Source organism: Lepidochelys kempii, unplaced genomic scaffold (assembly GCF_965140265.1).
Source record: "Lepidochelys kempii isolate rLepKem1 unplaced genomic scaffold, rLepKem1.hap2 scaffold_61, whole genome shotgun sequence".
NCBI classification, from domain to species: domain Eukaryota; kingdom Metazoa; phylum Chordata; order Testudines; family Cheloniidae; genus Lepidochelys; species Lepidochelys kempii.
The window spans coordinates 277,635-293,917 of NW_027333641.1; the positions used below are offsets into that span (position 1 = coordinate 277,635).

General features: G+C 59.7%; 1 protein-coding gene across 1 annotated transcript; it reads left to right on the forward strand.

The window, feature by feature from the left end:
• The first annotated feature begins 1,970 nt into the window (after positions 1-1,970).
• TPP1 (tripeptidyl peptidase 1) lies at positions 1,971-15,603 on the forward strand. Its single transcript, XM_073327095.1, is given in 14 exon segments — positions 1,971-2,072; positions 3,080-3,157; positions 3,508-3,647; positions 3,992-4,142; positions 9,792-9,913; positions 10,672-10,868; positions 11,147-11,345; positions 12,428-12,616; positions 12,872-12,944; positions 13,696-13,816; positions 14,042-14,086; positions 14,088-14,201; positions 14,287-14,424; positions 14,743-15,603. Coding segments are annotated over 14 exon segments (1,719 nt in total). The 5' UTR covers positions 1,971-2,061; the 3' UTR covers positions 14,884-15,603.
• The last annotated feature ends 680 nt before the right edge of the window (positions 15,604-16,283 follow it).

The following is a 16,283-nucleotide window of genomic DNA, read 5'->3' on the forward strand; positions in this document are numbered from 1 at the left end:
TACTCCCCTCTCCCGACCCCTGCTCCACCACCCACCACTGAGCAGGACTTTGCATCCTACCTCCAACAGAACAGATCCAGCAGCCAGGAGGAGATGGAAGAGATGAGGGGAATGTGGGCAGGGAGGAGAGAGAACAGTAATAGGGGAGGGTGTGCAGAGATGGGGGTGGGAGCAGAGTTGTTGGAGGGGGCACAGGAATGGGGGTGGGAGCAGAGGTGGGGGTGGGAGCAGAGTTGTTGGAGGGGGCACAGGAATGGGGGTGGGAGCAGAGGTGATGGGGAAAAGATGGGAGGTAGAGGTGAGAGGGGCAGGGAGGGGGCTGGGGCTGAGGCCTGGAGCCCTCACCCTGGATCACCTGGGAACCCCGGCCCAGACCCTGGAGAGCGGCTGACGATTCTGCCCCACCCTGGGCCCAGCGCCCGCAACTGGAGCGTTCCTCCCGCAGCAGCCTGAGCGCCCCCTCCCCACCGCTGCCCCCGAGCAGAATTAGCCTCCGCTCCCCTCCCAAGGGAGCTGCTCCGCCCCACTCCACCCCACCACCTGCCACGCCAGGACCCCTCCCTGCCCAGCCCAGCCCAGCCTCCTGCACCATGCCCCCTCCCCTCCCGCCCCCCAGCCCACTGCACCATGCCCACCATTCCCGCCCCCTCCCCACAGCCCACCGCACCATGCCCCCTCCGCTCCCCCCCAGCCCACTGCACCATACCCCCTCCCCTCCGTTCCCGCCCCTCAGCCCACCGCACCATGCCCCCTCCGCTCCCCCCCAGCCCACCGCACCATGCCCCCTCCCCTCCGTTCCCGCCCCCCAGCCCACTGCACCATGCCCACCGTTCCCGCCCCCTCCCCACAGCCCACCGCCCCATGCCCCCTCCGCTCCCCCCCAGCCCACTGCACCATACCCCCTCCCCTCCGTTCCCGCCCCCCAGCCCACTGCACCATGCCCCCTCCCCTCCCGCCCCCCAGCCCACTGCACCATGCCCACCATTCCCGCCCCCTCCCCACAGCCCACTGCACCATGCCCCCTCCCCTCCCCCCCAGCCCACTGCACCATGCCCCCTCCCCTCCCCCCCAGCCCACTGCACCATGCCCCCTCCCCTCCTGCCCCCCAGCCCACTGCACCATACCCCCTCCCCTCCGTTCCCGCCCCCCAGCCCACTGCACCATGCCCCCTCCCCTCCCGCCCCCCAGCCCACTGCACCATGCCCCCTCCCCTCCCGCCCCCCAGCCTCCTGCACCATGCCCCCTCCCCTCCGTTCCCGCCCCCCAGCCCACCGCACCATACCCCCTCCCCTCCGTTCCCGCCCCCCAGCCCACTGCACCATGCCCACCGTTCCCGCCCCCCAGCCCACTGCACCATGCCCCCTCCCCTCCGTTCCCGCCCCCCAGCCCACTGCACCATGCCCCCTCCCCTCCGTTCCCACCCCCCAGCCCACCGCACCATGCCCCCTCCCCTCCGTTCCCGCCCCCCAGCCCACCGCACCATGCCCCCTCCGTTCCCGCCCCCCAGCCCACCGCACCATGCCCCCTCCCCTCCGTTCCCGCCCCCCAGCCCACTGCACCATGCCCCCTCCCCTCCGTTCCCGCCCCCCAGCCCACTGCACCATGCCCCCTCCCCTCCGTTCCCGCCCCCCAGCCCACTGCACCATGCCCCCTCCCCTCCGTTCCCGCCCCCCAGCCCACTGCACCATGCCCACCGTTCCCGCCCCCTCCCCACAGCCCACCGCCCCATGCCCCCTCCCCCCACCGGCCGCCCCGCCCGGCCCCCGGCCCCCGGCCCCGACCAGCGGCCACCCGACGGCGCAGGACCCGGGGCGGGAGACGGCCCCTGGCCGCGGGGCTCCCAGCGGGGCCTGGGACCCGGTCCCCGCAGCGCCGGGCGCCATGGCTCGTTCACTCTGAAACCCACCGACGGCCCCGCCCCCCCCGGAGCGCCCCGTGGCCCCGCCCCGGCTGGGCCTCTTGTCATGTGACCCCAGCAGCGGGTTCGTCACGTGGGTTCATCGGATCATGTGACCGACTCTGCTCGTGACCTCGATTCGGGCTGGGGGCAGACGGGACGGGATGGAGGCGCGGTAACGGGGGGAGGAGCGGCGGGGGGAGGGGGAACGGGGTCCCCCCGGCGGGGGAGGGGGAAAGAGCTGCGGGGGGAGGAGGAACAGGGTCTCCCTGGCGGGGGGGGAAGGAGCGGCGGGGGGGCGGGGCCTTCCCGGCGGGGGAGGGGGAGGAGCTGCGGGGGGGCGGGGCCTCCCCGGCGGGGGAGGGGGAGGAGCTGCGGGGGGCGGGGCCTTCCCGGCGGGGGAGGGGGAAGGAGCGGCGGGGGGGCGGGGCCTTCCCGGCGGGGGAGGGGGAGGAGCTGCGGGGGGGCGGGGCCTCCCCGGCGGGGGAGGGGGAGGAGCTGCGGGGGGGCGGGGCCTCCCCGGCGGGGGAGGGGGAAGGAGCGGCGGGGGGGCGGGGCCTTCCCGGCGGGGGAGGGGGAGGAGCTGCGGGGGGGCGGGGCCTCCCCGGCGGGGGAGGGGGAGGAGCTGCGGGGGGCGGGGCCTTCCCGGCGGGGGAGGGGGAGGAGCTGCGGGGGGCGGGGCCTCCCCGGCGGGGGAGGGGGGAGGAGCTGCGGGGGGCGGGGCCTCCCCGGCGGGGGAGGAGCGGTGGAGGGAGGGGGAACGGGGTCTCCCCGGTAGGGGGAGGGGGAGGGGGAACGGGGTCTCCCCGGTAGGGGGAGGGGGAAGGAGCTGCGGGGCGGGGTCTCCCCGGTAGGGGGAGGGGGAGGGGGAGGGGGAACGGGGTCTCCCCGGTAGGGGGAGGGGGAGGGGGAAGGGGAAGGAGCTGCGGGGCGGGGTCTCCCCGGTAGGGGGAGGGGGAACGGGGTCTCCCCGGTAGGGGGAGGGGGAGGGGGAGGGGGAACGGGGTCTCCCCGGTAGGGGGAGGGGGAGGGGGAAGGGGAAGGAGCTGCGGGGCGGGGTCTCCCCGGTAGGGGGAGGGGGAACGGGGTCTCCCCGGTAGGGGGAGGGGGAAGGGGAAGGAGCTGCGGGGCGGGGTCTCCCTGATCCAGCCCTGATGCTGTCCACTGTGCTTTCGGTGGCAGGTTCCTGCTTGTGGTCGCTGTGAGTCTCGCGGGCTGGTGCCTCTCCCAAGCGGGCCCAGAGCCGGACCAGAGTCTCCAGTAAGTGCTGCCCCGTGGGTGGGAACTGAGCACCCAGTGCTGGGTTCTGCTCTGCCTGAAGGCCACCCCTCCCGCCGCTCCCTTTTTCTCACCCATGCACCTGGAATATCTGGGGGCAGCGCCCTGCTGGGTGGGGCAGAGTCCTGGCTCAGGGGTGGCTGGAGCTCCCAGCGTAACTGAGTTTCCCCGCACCCTCCCAGAGGGGATGCTAGCCCATTGCGGCCTCTACACAGGAATATTTTGGGGGGCCCCCGTGAGTCGCTCTACTTATGCCTAGCACCAGCTCTGCTCATGCTGTTTGGGCCCCACTCCATCCTGCTGGGTCACCACAGGATCGCTCTTCCCCTCAGAGTCCCTGCTGGATGGAGCCACGTGGGCCGGGTCGCTCCCTTGGACGAGCTTGTGTTGACCTTTGCCCTCAGGCAGCAGAACATGGAGCATCTGGCGAAGCTGGTGGGAAGAGTCTCGGACCCCGATTCACCTCAGTATGGTAACTGCCCCGGAGACAGCAGGGACTGAGGGCGATCTTTCAGAGGGCCTTGGGGCTGTTCATGCAGCTGGCCCCTGCTTTCCCCACCCCCTTGCCCGGGGAGCATATCTTTGCCCAGCCAGTGCAGTTGCTTCTGGGCGCAGGTGCTGTGAAGAGCAGAATCTGACAACATGGGGGAAAACATGCTGTGGTGGGAGTCCAAGGGCACAAATATGGAGATGTTTCACTGGGACATCGGGAGTGCTGGACTCCTCCACAAGAGAACTGCCTTACTGCCCCCCCCCTTCCCCCACTCGCCTCCTGGGTGGGGGCCAACTAGCTGTTGCCTCTGCCCTATGCTGCAGGAAAGTACCTGTCACTGGAGGAGCTGCGCACACTTATCCAGCCATCTCTCCTCACGCTCAGCACCGTGCACAAGTGGCTGGGGGCCTACGGCATCAAGGGCTGCAAGACCATTAGCACCTTGGACTTCCTAGAGTGCGTGATGCCAGCAAGGTGAGTCCCTTGGCCGGGGGGTGGGGCTGGGGCTGAGCTGTGTGGAAGTGGTCTGTGGTCTGTGTCGGGTCAGGGATGTAACCCTGCATAGGGTCCCATGCTGTGTGCTCGTTGACCCCTGCCCAAGTGGTGGGGGCTGCGTGGCATTGGGCCATCTCTGCATCAATCTGGGGCTGGATTGTTCAGGGGAATTGCTTCCTCATGTTTCCGGTGTTGGCCAAGAAATGCCTGCAGGTCTCAAGTGTCACAGAGTTTAAGACCAGAAGAGACCACCAAATCTTCCAGTCTGATCTTCTGCATATTGCAGGCCACCGCCACTCTGTCCTTGCGGTCTGCCTTGTGGTCACTCATAAGCCTAAAATAAAGCGGCTGAACCTATGTTTCCAGGCATGTTGTTTGGTCCATCGCATGTCACCAGGGATTTGGGATTTTACATATCCTTGGCATTTTGTTAGCCAGGCTCCAGGCTGATGGTGATTATGAAAATGCTTTTGTAAATCCACAGTATTGTTTCATCAAAGCACTTGGTGCTAGGTCTCGTCTGAGTAGATTTAACTGGTCTGATGTACATCCATACGTAACTGGTGGTATGTCGTTCCAAAGCACGTCTCATACTCTGTCAGGTAGCTCTTAACAACACAGCTGTACAGGGCATTTGTTAGTGGCTTGGCTTCTCTTCCCAGTGTCACACGGTACTTCTCAGTTGTCTTATTGCTTCCAGTATCAGCTCCTGATACGTAAACCCTAATTTCCCCATCTGTACACAGCTAGCTATCCCTGGGTCACTGTGCACCCTAGTCCAGCCATCCAGGATTAATGTGACTACTTTTCCATGCAATTTGTTGCATGCTTCCACCCTCAAGCCGTCAGTAGCAACATCTAATAGTTCCCCTTCTGTCTGCTTTCGATTGGGTAGTTTGTAGCCTAACCTTCGGCAGCTGATCGTTGCTTGAAAAGTTGGATGCTCAGTGTGATGAAGTGGGGATTTTCCCTTGTTATGTTGTATGTGAGTCTTACTGTTTTGCATGAATGCTATGTGTGCCTCAGTTTCCCTGTGTATTGTGTCAATGTGTAGGTGGTGGGAATGAGGGGGTGTGACTCTTGCAGAGGCTGCTCCAGCTGCCTGCACTGATGCTATGACCGCCCCTTCGTAACTTCAGACCCAGGAAGGTCAAAGCTGTGTAAGCTTCTTGCCCTGGAGACCGTATGCTCAGAGAGAGGAGGCTCCCCCAGAGTCCTGACTGGCTTCGTATGGAGTAGTTTCAGAGCATCGCCCTGGTGACTCCGTAACACTCAGTAACAGAAAAGGGAATATTACAATGGTAAAAAAATTCTGGAATTTTCATGTCTGTCTTTTGTTTCAGTTCTGGAGTTGGTTTTGCTACAAACATAGCCATTTGTGGTTGAAGAACAGTGGTACTTCCTCCTTGTTGTCTTTGGCCGACTGAGATCTGGCTTCCTTTTGATGTACTTGGCAATGTGATATTATCAGTACCTACAGCCACAGTTGCCAAGGTGAACTGAAAAGAATGTCTAGGTTGGAGGGAAACTGGTGCTCAGATTTCTCTGGTCAGGGAAAGCATGGTCAAAGAGACTGACATATATTACCTGGCATAGGGAAAATATGGAATTTCTGTGACTTTGGCTAACGTGCATTTGGAGTGGGAAGTTCTGTAGAGTAGCTTAAAAGTTGGGGAGTTGAATTGTATTCCAATAGAAATGCTGGTAGGAAATGATATTTTGAACATGTCCAAACAGTCATACTGGGTCAGGTCAATGGTCCATCTAGCCCAGTATCCTGTCTTCCAATAGTGGCTGGTGCCAGGTGCTTCAGAAGGAATGAACAGAACAGAGCAACTTCTCAAGTGATCCATCCCCTGTTGTCCAGTCTCTTCTGGCAGTCAGAAGTTTAGGGACACCCAGAGCATGAGGTTGTGTCCCTGTCATGTTGACTAATAGCCATTAACTGACCTATCCTCCATGAATTCATCTAATTCTTATTTGAACCCAGTTCTACTTTGGCCTTCCCAATATCCCTTGACAATGATTTGCACAGGTTGACTGTTCGTTGTGTGAAAATGTGCCTCCTTAAGTTTGTTTTAAACCTGCTGCCTGTTAATTTCGCACTGATGGCCAAATCAAACAAGAGGGGTGGTATGGTAAAAATGCTTGTGACTGATCTTTTGACGTGAGGGCTGTGGTACTGGTGCTAATCCCTGTGAAAAGATACAAAATGCAGAACTCTCATGAGGGACCTTTTGAAGTGGTAGAAAGGTGCATTTGTTCACCCTGTCATTTTAAAAGCCCTCACAGTAAAACTGCCCCACGAACAGTACGTACAAATACGCTTAAAGCCAGTCACAGTAGGGAAGCAGGGCCAAATTAACCATTTGTGGGCCCAGCGCCAAACATGCTTGTGGGCTCCATGGGGGCAAAGGCCGGGGGAAATGAGTCCCTTGAGCAAGGGACCGGCTAGAGGCAACAGGCGGGGCATGGCAGGGGGGCTGGTCCGCTCAGCCCAGTGCAAGGGAACTGTTTACAAACTGGCAGCTGCTAGACATACGCAGGCCTGCCCGGTCCTGTGCAGCTAGCGTGCCCCTTCCCCTCGGGAGCGGGCCCATGCCACACCACAGCCCTTGCCCCCATCCCATTATCACCCAGACCTGCTATGCCCAGAGCCCCCCCCAGCCCTCCCACCCAAATGCACAGTGCCCTGCACATCACCACAACTGCCCAGCACCCTACACAGAACCCCCACTCCCTAGCACCCCAACACACAGATCTCCCCCACCTCCCAGTGCCCTTCCTCACAGCCCTCCCACCACAACTACACAGTGCCCTCCACAGACCCCTCAGAGACCCACTCCCCCACGCCCTGGCCCCTGGCCGCACTTATCAGACCTGCTGGAAGGTGACTGTGTCTGCCAGGCTGAGCTGCCAGCGCAGTTGGGGCCGGTCCTGATCCCAGGGCAGGGAATCGCTCCAGCCCCTCGGAGGTGGCACAATCAGCCAGGCCAGTGCCTGCTCCCAGCCAGGCTTCCTCAGGACCCACTTGCCTGGCGGGGCCCAGCCAAGCCCCCCGCATTGGCCGAGACTGGCCAGGCTTCTGCACCGGTCCCAGGTGGCTCAGCTCTGGGGAGGCAGGCGGGACCCCACAGGTGGTGAGCAGCAGAGACAGCCTGGAGCTGAAGCTGCACTGGGATGGGGTGGAGAGGAGCTGGTGGGGTGGCCAGGGGGCTGCCGGGGCCTCGGTGTGCAGCGTGAGCGGGCCAGGCCGGGGCCCCTTCTGAGTGTGGGCCCAGCGCCATGGTGCCATTGGCACCATTGTAAACCCAGTACCGCAGGGAATCAATGGTAAATGTGATTTGTTGTATTGAAGGAGAATCTGAGGTCTCCAACCTCATTGATTTGGTTACTGAATTCCAAAACGACTCATCCCGTGAAAGCATTGAGGTACGCCATAACATAACACCACTTGAACAGACAGAGGTATTGTCTGTACTGCAAGTATACAAGCAAATGTTCTCTAGCAAACCAGGACAATGACCCATAAAATCATCACTTTGACTGTTATAATTCTTGATCATAACATGAATTATAACATTCAAAAAGCAGTCGGAGAACACTTTAATGTTCCTGGTCACTCGATTACAGACCTAAAAGTTGCAATATTACAAGAAAAAAACTTCAGAAACAGACTCCAACGAGAGACTGCTGAGTTGGAATTAATTTGCAAACTGGACACCATTAAATTAGACTTGAATAAAGACTGGGAGTGGATGGGTCGTTACACAAAGTAAAATTATTTCCCCATGCTTATTTTCCCCCCCTACTGTTACTCTCATCTTCTTGTCAACTGTTGGAAATGGGCCATCCTTATTATCACCACAAAAGGTTTTTTTCTCCTGCTGATAATAGCTCACCTTAATTGATCACTCTTGTTATAGTGGGTATGGCAATACCCATTGTTTCATGTTCTCTGTCTATATGTCTGTCTTCCTACTGTATTTTCCACTGCATGCATCTGATGAAGTGGGTTTTAGCCCACGAAAGCTTATGCTGAGATAAATTTGTTAGTCTCTAAGGTGCCACAAGTACTCCTTTTCTTTTTGTTCTGTCTGTTATTACTTGAAACCACTTAGATCCTACTTTTTATACTTTATACTTTTGTTTGTTAATGAACCCAGAGTAAGTGATTAATACCTGGGGGAGCAAACAGCTGTGCATATCTCTCTATCAGTGTTATAGAGGGTGGACAATTTATGAATTTACCCTGTATAAGCTTTATACAGAGTAAAACGGATTTATTTGGGGTTTGGATCCTACTGGGAACTGGGTGTGTGGTGCCCTTGCCCTTGCCCTAGTCCATCACTGCTCCAACTGGCCCCAGCCCCCCGTTGCTGCACTGTCGGTAATGGGGAAGTCAGGCAGAGGCGTGCGTGTCTCTGTGGTGTCAGCCTTCTGGGCTACCAGCACTCTGGTGTCAGCTGGTGCTGATTCTAGTGCCTCTGCTGTGGGGAGCAAGGGACAATGTCTGTTTCACTGCTGGTAGGCTCCCTGCTATGAAACTGAGCCCTGCGCCGGGCTCCCAGCTGCCAGCTCGGGCTGTCTGCCCCGGGGTAGGGTGTGATTCCAGCTGTGAGCCCCGGAGCCAGGGGGGGATCCAGCTATGAGCCCCGGGGCAGGGGCAGGGGGCCAGGTTCCAGCTGTGAGCCCCATGCTGGGTTGACAGCCAACAGGCCCTGACTACATCGCCCTAAGCGCTGCGCCTCTCGCGGAGGTGGAGTTGTCTACGAGGCAACTTCCCTTGGCGGGAGCACCATTGTGGTGTAGACACTTACAGTTAGGGCAGATCAGCTGCCTTACCGCCCTAACTCTGTAGCATAGACCAGGCCTGAGAGTCAGCAGCCTCCAATTCCCTTCTCTCCTCCTCCATCGCTGCTCATGACATCAGCTGCTCTCAGAGCACTGAGCTAAGGGGAGGAGACCCAGCATGTGGTGAGACAGAACATTTGCTTTTCAGTTCACTTAGCTTGTTAAGTTAGGGGTGAGCTTGCGCTTTGCGCCTTTATTTTCATTTTGTAACAATCTTGAGCATCATTCCTTGAAATCACTTAAAATCTGTCTCTCTGTTGTTAATAAAAGTGTCTTATTGTTTTATCTTAACCAGTCTGTCTGGATTGCATGTGGGAAGCTCTGTTTGGGATAGCAAGGCTGGTGCATATCATTCTCCTGTGAAAGGATAGACCTTTCATGTGCCAGACGCACATTTCTGGGAGACGAGGCTGTGGCTAGGACTTTGCGGATGTCTCCCTGTACGTAGTTCATGAGGGACTGGTCAGAGGGCTCCTGTGTCTAGCGGGGAGTGAATGCACATGCTGATGGCTTTGAGCAGGCACGTGCTGATGGCTCTGACAAGCGCTGCAGTATAACAGGCCCCAGGTTTGAGAATTATGGGGACACAGCTGTTCGAGGGTCTAGCACGTACCCTGGGGAATGTCACAGTGTACAGAGTGTGAGCCGGGCCATGCCTGGGGGAGGGTAGTGTGGGGAGGGGCAGGGCTGCCTGAGTTCCAGCAGCCGCAGGGATGGAGCTGGGAGGCGGTCCCCCTCTACCCCAGGCTGATGGGTGGCGTTTGATTCTCGCAGCACAGCAGAGCGTCTCCTGCCAGGAGCCCGGTTCCATCGCTATGTGAACGGCCAGCGCAGCGCTGTGCGCTCCCCTGTCCACTACACCCTCCATGAGGAGCTGGCTGAGCACATTGACTTTGGTATGAGCTGGCCTGGGCTGGGGGGAAGGGCTGCGTGTTCCCGGCGCTGTGGAGACCTGGAGAGCTCATGCAGACTCACCTGGTGTGTGAGATGTGCTAACCCAAGCACCTGCTGCTCCCGGCTGGCTCCTGCAATTCCTCAGCCACTCCACTCTCCTTCTTGGCCGGTCAGGCCCCTCCTACTCCCAGACATGGTACCAGTGTCCCTAGGCCTGTCCTGGGGTCTCTACTCTGCAAATGGGTAAACAGGCCACGCATTATTAACTAGTGTTAGCCAAGCCTGATGCTCCCACCCCCGCCGTGCGAGGTGAAAGATATGGGGTGACGTTACCTGCCACTACCATGCAGCCACCTCTAGGGTGGGAAGCAGCAGCTACTCAGCAACCACACAAGAACACTAGGGAGCATTTTGGGATAGGAGGTGAAGAGGAGTCTTAGCTCTTCCCTGCAGGGAGGCATGGAAACGGTTTGGTTGTAGGGGTATGCTGACTCTGGGGAGCCTGCTGAGCACTGACCCCAAGGGGAGAGCGCCCATCTTGCAACACCTGGCTCTTTGTGGGTGATCTCTCATCCGCACATGGGCCAGCCCCGCCCTGCTGGGGCAGAGGTCTGGGAGGCTCCCAGTGCAGAGTGAATGAGCTTTCACTGCTCCCAGGCAGACCAGAAAGGAGGAGGGGCTAGAAGAGACCCCCCCACACACCCCCCACTGGAGACGCAGGCCCTAACCCTGCCTCTTGTGCTTTCTCCTCGGCATCCAGTGGGCGGCCTGCACCGGTTCCCTGCGGAAAGGAAGATGGTGACCAGAGCTTCGAGGAAGGAGGAGGTGATGGCACGGCACCAGCAGAGGAGGGTAGCTTTCCATCTGGGCGTGACGCCCGCTGTCATCCGCAAGAGATACAACCTGACGGATGGGGACATCGGGGCATTGCCCAATAACAGCCAGGCCTGTGCCCAGGTAACCGTGGTGACACCCTTCCGTGACAATAGCCATGCTTGAGCCCAGGTAACCATGGTTACACACACACCCCATAACCGTGGCCTACCTGTGCCCCAGGATCTATGGGAACCCCACCTGTTGACAGCAGAAGCGAGGCCAGTGTGGAGGCACCAAAGCCGGCTCAGGGACAGCCAGTGGGGATCCCAGCAGGGGGTGCGCGCTTGTCCCAGGCCTGGGGGATGGATAGTGCTCTGGGTGGGGGAGGAATGTCACACCGTCCCTGCCTGTCCCCGCAGTTCCTGGAGCAGTATTTCCATCCGGCCGACCTGGCGGAGTTCATGTGGCTCTTCGGAAGCAGCTTTGGGCACCGTTCCCAGGTTGACCAGGTGGTCGGGCACCAAGGGCTGGGCAAGGCAGGGCTGGAGGCCAGCCTGGATGTGGAGTACATCATGAGCACAGGTGCCAACATCTCCACCTGGGTCTTCAGTAATGCAGGTACTGACCCCACCCTGACACAGGCCGCGCCTTTGTGCCCCCCCTCGCATCCTCCCCATACACATACAGGCCTCCACGCAGGTACTGACCCCACCCCGACACGAGCCTGTGATCTCCTCCCCTCCCCCCCCACCATGCAAGTACCGACCCCATCCTGACACAGGCCTGTGCCCCCCAATAAACCCACGTTGATTGGCATTAATTGTTATCCTCCTTTACTTCTTTACTAATCGAGTCCTGTATCTGCCACTCCATTATCTTAACTTGGGGGTGAGGGATAGCTCAGTGGTTTGAGCATTGGCCTGCTAAACCCAGGGTTGTGAGTTCAATCCTTGAGGGGGCCGTTTAGGGATCTGGGGCAAAAATTGGGGATTGGTCCTGCTTTGAGCAGGGGGTTGGACTAGATGACCTCCTGAGGTCCTTTCCAACCCTGATATTCTATGATTCTGTGATCACCAACAAACCTATAATTTCCCAGGCTGTCCCGTTTACGGTCTCTTTGAATATTGGCACAATGTGAGCTTTCTTCCAGTCCTGTGGATCTTCCCCAGTGCTCTAGAAGTGATTGAACCACTTATGTTGGATTTCAGGAAGCTGCTTGGCCAGCTCTTTTTATCTCTCTTGGGTGCAAGAGAGATTGAAACGACTGGGAGAAGTGATACGAATGAGAGGTGACATGAGAAAAGTCTATCACTACTGATTGATCAAGAGAAGGGAGATTGTGGGCTTCTGTTTTCCCGGTCTCTCAGCAACGGGACAGGGGGACAATCAGTGACATGGAAAGGAAATATGTTTTCATGGTATATGTAATTAGCCTGTGGAACTCACTGCCATAGGATGCATCTGAGGCCAAGGACTTGGCAAGATTAAATGAGGGACGGGCCATTCGCTGACTGCAATGAGTATAGTGAGTAACAGTTCTGGCAGGCATGTTATATCGTCTCTATTAGTGCCCAGGATGAGACCTGGGGGCTAGAAGTACTCTAACCCATGTTATGTTCCTTCTCCTGGGCCTTCTCTGCTCTGCCCCATGGGGATGGAGGCTCCAGATGGGGCTGATCCTTCTCTGCTGCCCCTTTCAGGGAGGCATGAGAGCCAGGAGCCCTTCCTGGCCTGGCTGCTGCTGCTCAGTAACACGTCCTCTCTGCCCTCGGTGCACTCGGTGAGCTACGGCGACGATGAGGACAGCCTGTCCAGGGCCTACATGAAGCGTCTCAATTGGGAGTTCATGAAGGCTGCTGCACGGGGCTTGACTCTGCTCTTTGCCTCAGGTACACACAGCCTGCCTGCGCCTCTTGCCCTCAGCTGCCTTCCTCCCTGGGAGCGCGTGGATCCTGCTGGCTGTGCCCTATGGACACTGCTGAGACCCAGGAGTTCCCCTGGTCACTCCCTGCAGCACTCGGGTGGGGAGGTGGGTGCCTGGCTCCTGGCCCCAACAAGGGTCCAGGCCTCACCGGCCATCCCCTTCGGCCCCGTCTGTCACCGCCACCCATAGGCCAGGCTGACCCAGAATTCCTGCCTTGCAGGTGATGAGGGAGCTGGCTGCAGAAAGCTTGCTGGAGGGAGGCACACTTTCCGGCCCAGCTTCCCAGCCTCCAGGTAAAAGGGTGGGGAGGGCTGGGAAGTCTTGGGCAGACAATGCTGCAACCCTGGCCTCAAGCTCAGCATGCAGTGCCCTGGCCAAGCGGCATGGGGGGGCGCAGCCTGTTACAACTCCTGGCCCTGCTTGCCCTGGGCTGAGTGCTCCTGGCAGAGCCCCAGCCAGGAGGTTTGGGGCTGCTGTGGCAGAGATGGGGAGAAGCAACACAGACGAGATTGGAGGGTGAGAGCAGGGGAGGTGGTGAGAGAAGGCCGGACGGGGGCGGGCCAGGTGGGGCAGGCAGGAGGGGAAGGCTGGAAGGGTAGGCGGGTCAGGGCAGGCTGGAGGGGAAGGCGGTGGGGGCAGGCAGGAGGGGAAGGCGGGCCGGGGCAGGCCAGGTGGGGAAGGCAGGGAGGGCAGGCCTGGCTGGGAAGGCTGGAGGGACAGGCGGGATGGGGCAGACGGCAGGGGCAGACAGGAGAGGAAGGCTAAAGGGAAGGCCGGTCAGGGCAGGCAGCAAGGTTCCCCAGGGAATGGAAAGGGGCTCAGAGACCAATGCAAACTGACTGAGAACTGGGGCCTGAGCAATCCCAGGGCCATGCGGGGAGGGAGCCCTGAGAACTGCCAGCACTAGGGGGCAGTGGGGCCTGGAAGGCCCGAGAAGTGGGGGCTCCTGCAGTATTTGTGAGAGCTGTGGGAGCTGCTGGCCCCACAATGAGAAGCTGTCTCTGGTGGCCTGGCCAGTGCAGCTCCCCACACCTGTCCCCACAGCCCCTATGTGACTACAGTGGGCGGCACAGCCTTTAAGAACCCCTTCCGAGTGACCTGGGAGGTGACAGACTATATCAGTGGCGGGGGCTTCAGCAATGTCTTCCCTATGCCTGACTACCAGGTACGTGTGGCTGGGCCGGGGTGTGGGGCTGGGTGCGGGAAGTGCAGCGCAGTAGCTGCAGGTTGGGTGGGGGCTAGGTTGGGGGGGTTACTGGTGGATGGGTTAGGGGAAGAGGCAGGATGGTGGCTGGTGGGGTGGTGAGGGGCAGGATGGTGGCAGGTGGGGCGGGAGCAGGGGCAGGGCCCAGGTGCGAGGTTTCCCTCCCCATCTGTCTGTCTCTTCCAGGCTGCAGCTGTCAGGAATTTCTTGCACTCGGCCCCAAAGCTGCCACCCCCGCTCCTACTACAACAGCAGCGGCCGTGCCTACCCCGACTTGGCTGCCCTGTCCGACAACTACTGGGTGGTGACCAACCGCATCCCCCTGCCCTGGGTGTCTGGGACATCGGTAAGGAGCAGCCCTAGGCAGGGCCGTGGGCGATGAGTTCCCTGACATCTCCAGGGCCCTGACGCACCTTTCCTCCCCCCGCCAGGCCTCCACCCCTGTGGTGGGGGGCATTGTGGCCCTGATCAACGACCGCCGTTTGCAGAAAGGTCTGCCGCCCCTGGGTTTCCTGAACCCTGCGCTCTACAAACTGCAGGAGAAGGGACCTAGTACCGCCCTCTACGACGTGAGTGGGGCTGAGGGGTGAAGTGTCAGCAGCTGTGGGCTCTGTACAAGGGGAGGACGCAGGCCTGGGAGCTGGAGAGACGAGCCCTATCTGAGGGTGGAGGAAGAAGGGATCCCCCCTGGTTTGCCCTGGATCCAGGGGAGGGACGGCCTGGCTGGGGCTGCTCCAGCCCCAGCCTTGGAGTGTCCTGTAGCTGGAACTCCCCCTCTGCAGGGCAGTGATTCCCCGTTGCCTTGCTCCTGGCTCTGTGCTTGTCTGCATGCGGTCGGGGCAGCTAGCGACTGCAGCGTGCACTTACTGAGCTCTCTGACTCCCCAGGTCACCATGGGCTGCCACCTGTCGTGTCTGGATGCAGCAGTGGAAGGGCAGGGGTTCTGTGCTGGCCCCTCCTGGGACCCCGTCACAGGCTGGGGTACCCCCAACTTCCCACAGCTCCTGAGAGCTCTGCTCAACCAGTGATGCCGGCAGCAGGAGGAAAGACCTGGGGCTAGACGGGTACACAGTGGGCTAAACCACAGGACCACCCCCATTCTCGCCCCCTCCCTCCCTCCTTCCCATCACATCTATCCTGAGCAGGGGCACCTTCCTCTGAGCTGTAGGGCCAAGGGGCAGGTCACTGCTCCTCCTGCCCCTTTACCTTAGTGAGCAGGTGGGGATTCAGGGCCTCCTGGAAAGAAACAGCTCAGGCTTCCCCCTACCTCGTGCTCAGGCCTGCTGGTGCCTCCCTCCAGTTATCTCAGGCACTGCTACTCTGCAGCCCAGTGTGGCAGCTGAGCTGTGCATTCCCCTGCCTGGCCCCAGGCCCCCAGGAGGGGGTGACATGGTGGGAGCTGCTTTGGGGGAGTCCCGCGCAGGGAGGGGAGATGCTCTCACATGAACTTTCCTCAGGGGGAGCAGCGACAGCGCAAGGAAATAAGGGTCTTGGCGCTGGGAGTGTCCCCAGTAGTGCAGTGGGGTGGGCTGATTCGGGGTTGGAGCAAATAAAACACCTGGCTGCCGCTATTTACTGCTTCATGGACTCGGGGAATTTTGGCCTGCATTTTGGGATTCCTAGGTGTCTTTCGTTTCCCTCTGTGCTGTGCCCAGTTATGGACAAGGTAAAGCAGAGCTGGAGAGCTGAGGCCTGTGTGTGATTGTTTTGTGCTATGAGTGGGTCATTAAAGGACTGGCTGAAACAAACCCTGTCGCTCATGGAGTCAGGAGGTCGGGTGATTCAGCCTAGCAGGTTTCCCCATCCCTGGTACTGCCCCCAGCCAGAGAACAAAGTGGGAAGGTGTCAGTGGCTGGCTTATGAGCTGGCCTTGGGAGAGACATGCATGACTGAGACCAAGGGCTTGTTACACAGTGGTTCTCCCAGTGGTGCAGGTAATCCACCTCCCCAAGAGATGGTGTAGCTGGGGTGACAGGAATTTAGGGTGGCTTAACAATGACTCTCAATGTGGTGGGTTTTTCACATCCCTGAGGGATGTAGTTAAACTGAGTTAATATTCTAGCATAGAGCAGACCTAAGAACAAAGGGACAGAGCCAGATTGCCAAACTGGCTTTGACAGCAGCCTGGCTCAGGAGACCTGGCCATGTATGGGCCTGGCTGAACACTAAGGGCATGGCTACACTTGCAGATGTAGAGCACTTTGAGTTAAACCAGCCTTCGCAGAGCACGGCAGGGAAAGCCCTGCAGCCTGTCCATACGGACAGCTGCAAGAACACTGGCATGGCCACATTTGCGGCACTTGCAGCGGCATTGGGAGCGGTGTATTATGGGCAGCTATCCCAGCATGCAAGTGACTGCAACGTGCTTTTCAAATGGTGGGGTGGAGTGTAACAGGGAGCGTGTTGTGTGTATGTGGCGGGAGACAGT